The 7,657-nt window shown below is 36.5% G+C and overlaps 1 protein-coding gene across 1 annotated transcript; it reads left to right on the top strand.

The window, feature by feature from the left end:
• Window positions 1-740: 740 nt before the first annotated feature.
• On the top strand, window positions 741-7,201 carry PTP4A1 (protein tyrosine phosphatase 4A1). The gene is made up of 5 exons (XM_054280060.1): window positions 741-854; window positions 2,427-2,519; window positions 2,889-3,019; window positions 4,617-4,691; window positions 5,782-7,201. Exons 1-5 carry the CDS (start codon window positions 750-752, stop codon window positions 5,897-5,899), a joined length of 522 nt encoding a protein of 173 aa, XP_054136035.1. The 5' UTR covers window positions 741-749; the 3' UTR covers window positions 5,900-7,201.
• The last annotated feature ends 456 nt before the right edge of the window (window positions 7,202-7,657 follow it).

Raw genomic sequence — 7,657 nt, 5'->3', positions numbered from 1 at the left:
TATTTTAATACATTGCAGGATTTGGTGTTGCAAAAACCCTACATGGAAGTTTGTAATAAGTAAATGTATTTATTTTCTAGTTTTCTAGATTTTTAATTTTTTATTTTCTAATCCATGCTAAAAAGTTAACAGGATTCTTGCACAAACTGAATTAATTCTTGGAATAAAAAATAAACTTTGTGAAATAAGGTTTATTAATAGAGCTTAGTTGTTGTGGTTTTACTTTCTTATTTCTTAAAGCTTGATGTCTTAAAACCTTGTTTCACCTGTACTCATTATACTTTTCTCCCCCCTCTCTTTACAGCAGTTCTGTGGTGTTCTTGGTCACACATTTATGGAGTTTCTGAAGGGCAGTGGAGACTACTGCCAGGCACAGCACGACCTCTATGCAGACAAGTGAACTGTAGAAATCCATTACTACTCCACCAAGAAGCCCCCCTAAGAGTGGTTGACCAGGATAAGAAGTGTTGAATTGAAATCGGCAGAGCATTTACCAACGGAATTCAGACCTGGATGGGGTAAACCTCAGTGCACTGCCTTTCTTTTGCCTCAGTATTACTGGATTGAAGAATTGCTGCTTCTTGTTAGGAGGTTCATTTCATTTCCCATTGCTCCCAACATCATACTTCCAAGCACTGAGAATTTCACGTGGAGTATAGTGAAGTAGACTTCAGTTTCTCTACATCACTTCTGTATTAGAATTTTTTTTAATCCTTTCATAATCTTGTTGCATGTTTAACTAAATCAATATGGCCCGAATGAACCGCCCAGCTCCTGTGGAAATCACCTACAAGAACATGAGATTCCTGATCACACATAATCCAACCAATGCAACCTTAAACAAATTTATAGAGGTAAGGCCAGTACAGAATTCTTACTGATGTATTTTTTTAATCCCTGAACAGCATGCTATATTTATATATAAATAAATATATATTTACTAGCTAATAACTACTGTAAATGCCATATGAGGAGGTACTGAGACTGTATATTGATTTTTCCTTTCAAATACTGGTGCTTTGCTTTGAAGATCTGTAGACAAATCTGTAGATATCTGCAAATCTGCAGACAAATCACATATACTTTGGCTTTCACAAATGTGATTCTGAGAGTGAAGTAATAATTATGCTGTCTAGTGCATAGTACATGAAGTACATTGTTTAGTTCTGAAATGGGAATTATCTAGCCGAGTTATGTACAGACCAATACAAACATCTCCTAGTGGTAGGAGCTCACATTGAGATTGGGCTGAAGTGGTGTAACATTTCATTGCACTTCCTGCATAGTGATACATAGTGTGGGTCAGAACCTTAGGAGCTAGTAACAGGATTGCAATATGCTTTCACTGCCTAGCTTCCTTCACTATTAGCAGATCGTGGTTTTAGTGTAGCTTAAGAGGATCCTCTGTGTCACAGCGTCTTCGAGAGTGACATTTGTGGCAATAGGCTTAGTCTGCACTCAGAGCTGCTGCAGCTACTTCAAGTGCTTTGGTGCATGCTACTGACTGAAGCCAGTGGCTTGCCATATATTGCTAGTGTTGAATTTATCAACTAAATCACGTATTTAGCATGTTGGAACTATAAAGTGTGTGGTTGTATAAAGTGTGTGTGTATGCTAATAAGTTCCTTGCAGAGCTACTCCATGGGAATGTCCAAGTTTGCTAAGTCCCTCCTTAGCAAGATTTTAGGTGTACTACACCTCAATTCTGTATTTGGTGCAGGATTATTTACAGGAAGCAGAGTGAGATAACATTTGCTTGCCTTTATATTCTCACAAGTAGATCAGGTCTGCTTAGGCTGTGCTTCAGTCATTACCCTGGCAGTGGCAGTCTGAATGATGCTTGTTGCAGGGAGAATGAAGAAGGATTACTTTTTTTTTTATTATTATTAATTTTAATGTAGGGTAATAGCAAAATGGAAAGCTAAATTTTGTCATGACAGCTCAGGAACTGGAATAATTTATTGTCCTGTGCTTTTAACTCTTAGGAGTAAGTGGTCTAACAAACCTGTTGTTTTAAGCAGAGAGAGAGGGGGAAGATTTGAACTTTGCTCAGAATGCTTTTAGTGAAGTATGTAGCTTTGCAAACCAGAAGCTTCATGTTCCTTTAAGATGAATGATCATTTGGAGATGGACTACTTGGACTAATCAATGTTTATCAGGATCTGATTTTAAAAGAAAAAAGTCTGATTCAGCATAACCAAACTTAGTCTGCACATAAGACTATGTTTGCAGAAAAGCCTAAAGTATCTGGTGTTAGCACACAAGTTTTTAGTAATTTTACCTTTCCGTGTCTTTACAGGATGGCAAGCATTTGCATGAGTTTTGCTACTGAGAATTTTGGAATGAGTTACTAAGTTAGTTTATTAAGAAAATTAAATGGTAAAGTGAAGCTGGTTTACTGTTACAACATTTTTTCCACTCCTTAGGAACTTAAGAAATACGGTGTTACCACAGTGGTGAGAGTGTGTGAAGCTACTTATGACACTGCTCCGGTGGAAAAAGAAGGCATTCAGGTTTTGGTAAGTAGTGTGGAAGCAGAGTTTGGAACCAACACATTTTGCTGTTCACTCTACCCCCTTCCCCAAAAAAAAGATTATTTGACACCACTTTATGAGTGTATTCACTCAGCAACTGATGGAGGAAAAAGATGTGGAGACATCTTTTCTTGTCAGGAAAAAAAGTTCAGTTTGGAGCTAAATCATGTCATCAATGAAAACTGAGAAGAATCTATTTGTAGTATTGCTGTAGTTAGACTATTAGAAAATTGTAAGCTTAAGTGGTTTCCTCAGCTGTCATCTCTTTGTCCATTGTGTCCCCTCCTTTTTTTTTGCCTGTACGTACAGCTTACAAGAATTCTTTCTTTATGTGTTTGTCACCCTGTCTTCTAGGACTGGCCCTTTGATGACGGTGCTCCACCATCCAACCAGATTGTTGATGATTGGCTAAACCTCCTTAAAGTTAAATTTCGTGAAGAACCTGGTTGTTGTATTGCTGTACACTGTGTTGCTGGTCTTGGAAGGTGGGTGAAGTTTTAAAGATTTGTTGAATTTGTCATCCTTTGCCAGACTTGTTAAGATCTAGTGCAAAAGTTTACTTGAGGCAAATGTAAAATAGGCATGGATCCAGTATTGGAATGACCTCATGCTTAAATGGAGTTAAGATGGCAGGAAACTGTTGTATTTATTGAAGATCTTTAGGTCAAGAGATGATGCTTCAAAGCTCTCACGAAGTCTACAGAATCAAGTTAACAAGTGTTTTCTTGTACCGAGTATGTTGATGAGTGCCCCATTGAGATTTTTTGTCTGTTTTTCCCTAATAGATTTGGGGTTTTGTGACTTGCCTGCTTTCTCTCCATCTCCATTTCAGCAGTATTGCCAGTCTCCTTGAACCAAAGGCATTGTAACTGTTAACCACAAACAAGTGGGTGGTTCTGCCACATCAAGACCAGCTTTCGTCCACAACCTATCTGGGGGATGAAAAGTGTTTTCTAAAGTCCCAAAGCTGTTTGTCACATTTCTAAGTGATATGAAAAATTTTAGGGATATTGCTAAATATTCTCCTCTTAGTCCTGTTCCTTCTGTCTGCTGCCACTATCTTGAATAGACTTCCAACAGTTGTGAGAAAATAATGGTTCTACTGCTGTTCTAAACTACTTGGGAACTAGATCTGTTCCAAAAGAAGTTGCTATATTCTAGCCATGGATTACAGCATGTCCAATATAAAATGGAGGTTTCTGGTCTTGTTGTCCCTAAGCCTGGCTTATCCACTGCATTATGGCTTCACATAACAAAATTCACTGTAGTGAACTTTGTAGATGAATGTTACCAAAACAAGTCCTTTTCTGCTGCTTAGAATGATAGAGGTTGTTTTTTCCTCAAAATGGGGTAGTTAATTAGTTGAAGTCAATCCTAGCTTTCTCTCAGGTTAGTTTCCTTTTAAATCCCTGAACATACAAAACCACTTAAAGTCACTACTATATGCACTAGTCTGTTGCTGGTGTGTGGCGTGAGGTTTTGTCTTGTGGTTTTTGGTGGGTTTTTTTTGAGTCATAAATTCCTAATGTATTTGAGTTTGATTTAAGTCAAGCTTTTGTAACTGAAAATTTATTCTGTCAAGGGGGGAACACCATGGCAAACAAGTAAATCCTCAGGGGAGTGTAGTAGCCTGTGGATTGCATCTGTTCCCAAAACTTGTGACACTAGTGTGGGATTTGTCACTTCTTACTGAACTCGACCTCTCTTCTGACTTTTGTTTTGGCATCCTGACTGCTTCTAATGGTGATTCATTTTGGAGAATAAAAACCCAAATGCAACTCTTCCTCAGAATCAATTGATTTGAAACAAATGCTTAAAGATTACTTGCATTTTATTTCTGTTATTCTCTTGTGTACCTAAAATCAGATGAAGGAAGCTAAGGTTGACCAGAGTTAATTTAAACCCCTATTTAATGAGAATGGCTAACTCAAAACCAGGTGATATTATGTCTCAGTGAATGTAGGAATGCCTTCTGCCTTTTCTGCTTTCCCAGTGAAGAAACATCAGATATGCAAAAAACAGTAAATTTTTTTTCTGAGTACGCTTTGACAAAAGCTAAACTGATTTTTTTTTTTTAACCAGAGCTCCAGTCTTAGTTGCTCTTGCACTGATAGAATGTGGAATGAAGTATGAAGATGCAGTGCAGTTCATAAGACAGTAAGTGTGATACTAACATGTAGCTGTTCCCAAGATTCAGTATGTTGGTACATCCTTGGCCCTGAAGGAAATTCTGAATCATCTTTGATGCCTTTTTTTTTGGGGTTGTTTTTTTTTTTTTTGGTAAGGTGTTTAATTTAGTACATCTGAAATTGGAGTGCAAACAGTCAGTGTTGTAGGATTTGGATCTGTGGAATGGATATTTTTCTGCTGAAACCAGAATCCATACATAATTACTTGAGGAGGTTTAAAAAAAACCAGAATAACCATTAACAAACCCCCTAACCTTCAGTTAGATTTGCAGAGTTCTCTTTATTTTACATATGAAAAGCAGAATACCTTTGTCTTTTCTTGTAGTCTTCTGAAGGCAAATATGTCCTTGGATTTTTTTAATCAATGTATGTAAGTTGGAGGAGAGAGTTTTAGTCTCAGTATTTTAATTTCTCAGGTTTCAGCTAAATTTAAAAAAAGCTGCATCCATTATAAACAAAAACAAAACACTTGCATAATTGCCATGCTTCGAAGAATTAAATTTAGCTTGTACTGGTTGTATGTGAAATGAAGAATAGGTAGCCAGGTACATACTCCAGTCAGCCAACATGTACCTTTTTTTCACATATATACAGTTTGAGAAAACAAAGGAAGCTTTATTTTTGTTCAGCATCTTTATTATGGGGACTTTAAATGTTTATGTACCTTCTTACTATTGTCATATTCTTCATAATTGTTTTAAGAGAATGAATAACTTCAGCTCTCAGGAAGACCATCTTGCATCTTCTCTATAGCTTCCTTTTAAAGTTTCTTCTAAAGATCCTAATGTAAAATCTCTGGCTTTTGCTTACCATAGGCTAGAACACTGTCTAAAATGTTATGTACTCGTTTGTGCATGTGGTCCAGTGAGGTATTTGTGAAAGGAAGCTACCACCCTCTTTCCTGGCACTTAACGTCCAATTATCCCTACTTTGGTTACAGCCTTGACTTACAGGTGGCTTTTTTTAAGTGACCTAAAAATATTTTTCTCTGGTTGGTGATATTATTTCACTGGGCAGTAGATTAATGTTCTGTTTCAAATCTGGTTTTTTCCATTTAGGAAGCGGCGTGGAGCTTTCAACAGCAAGCAACTTCTGTACTTGGAGAAATACCGCCCCAAGATGCGTCTGCGCTTTAAAGACTCCAACGGTCACCGAAATAATTGTTGTATTCAGTAAAGCTCAACAGCCTATAGTACTTCTTTGGAAATAAAGGATGGAAACTAGAATTAAGCAGACTGCATGCCAAAGCCATCAGTCTGGTATTTTTTAGTAGTAAAGGAAGCTTCCTTAGGAGTATTTATTAGGCTAAAGGCTCAGTAGAAATGCAACTTCTATGTTTAGATAAATATCTGTCTATGGAGACCCAGTAAATGTTTTTGCTGTACCCTGTTTCTGAGCTGTCTCCTTGTTCATTAATTATCAGATCAAATATCCTTTAATCATGCCATTGAGTCTTACTGACCTAGTTTCAACTACTATAAATTGGGGTACTAAAATAAATCAATCTGTAGAGAGATTAGGTGCCAAAATACCCAGCATATCAGCTACATGTTTTTCCTTAAAATGGGCATAGTTCTGATGATGTGAGAACTACCAGCTTATCTGGACCTTACTATCTTTTTTTCTACAGTCATTTCAATATTGAAGAATATGGCCTCTAAAGTAGTCTTGCCTGCTCACGGTATGTTTTGTCTCCCACAATCGCACTAGAATTATCAAGATTTGCACAGTCTGTCTTTTTAATACTATGAATTACAGCAACTTTTTACCCCTGCATCTGTACTTTTCTGTTACCTGAACGTCTCCATATTACAAGTCATTACTCTGGTTATTCATGTAGAAGATCTTTTAAATTGTACAGAAGCACACAAGTCTTTAATGTCTCCAGACAAAAAGCCTTACAGTAAAATTAATGTTGGCACTTCATGTGCAACTTAACAGAGGGCCTGAAAAGGTTGGGAGGGGCTATTTAATATTTCTAGTAAAATGTTGCCTTTGTCTTGTGCAGGAAGTATAGAATATGCCCTTTACTTTAGTAAATATTTTTTTAAAATGTAGAAATGCTTTGTTATTGTAGCTAAAAATTCTTAATCAGAAAATTTCTGAAAAATCTTGTAGTTTTCTTTTACTGTACCTATTGAGAGTTGTTTACCAACTATTGTTTTGTTGAAAGTGTGATCTTTTTCTTTTCTTTTCATTTTTCCTTCTTGAGTTTCTGCTATGACTTGGGCAGACCTCTGTAATATTTTGTATGCCTTTCAAGCTGCGTAACTTAATATTTGGATACTTGATAATTTGTTTTATTATGTAATTGATAAAATGGTGATGTGTATTAATGTTAGTTCAACCATATATTTATACTGTCTTGGGAATGTGTGGTTATAGTTCTGTGGGAGAAATACTTTTGCCAGTGTTCACCAGCTTGTAAAATCTAGTGCGAGAGCTTAAAACATCTAAATAAAGACTGAAATGCACTTACGAAGTTTGCTGAAATGCTCATCACTTTCACTTACTTTTGTGTACTGTCAGCAATCTGGAGGTGCCTAAGCTCAAAATCTAGTCAGGCATCTGTTTTCTTCTTTTTTTTAAATCTGGGCCTGAATGTCCCCTTTGCTGTAATGTTTGCTGTTTGTTTTACTCATAAATAAATGTGGATAAAAATTAATGGTAGAAAGTACAGTATTTTTTCATGTAGCTTACTTGTGACTTGCTGTCCCCAGTACTAAAGCAGCTTACTTACTTAGTATTCTTGAAGCTGTTTTGCAGTAAAACAGAAGAGGATATGCACCAGTAAAGCTTAGAGAACACTTGAATCAATACCATTAGAATTCAGGTAAAAATAATGTGATAGAATTCTTCATTGTCAAGACTGAAGCTAGGTACAAACAAGATGTTCCAAAAAATGCGTGAGCAAAGATCTGTTATTTGAGTTTC

Source organism: Melozone crissalis, unplaced genomic scaffold (assembly GCF_028551555.1).
Source record: "Melozone crissalis strain CALT ecotype California unplaced genomic scaffold, PUWL_Pcris_2 ptg000027l_1, whole genome shotgun sequence".
NCBI classification, from domain to species: domain Eukaryota; kingdom Metazoa; phylum Chordata; class Aves; order Passeriformes; family Passerellidae; genus Melozone; species Melozone crissalis.
This window is presented reverse-complemented; position numbering and strand designations above follow the sequence as displayed.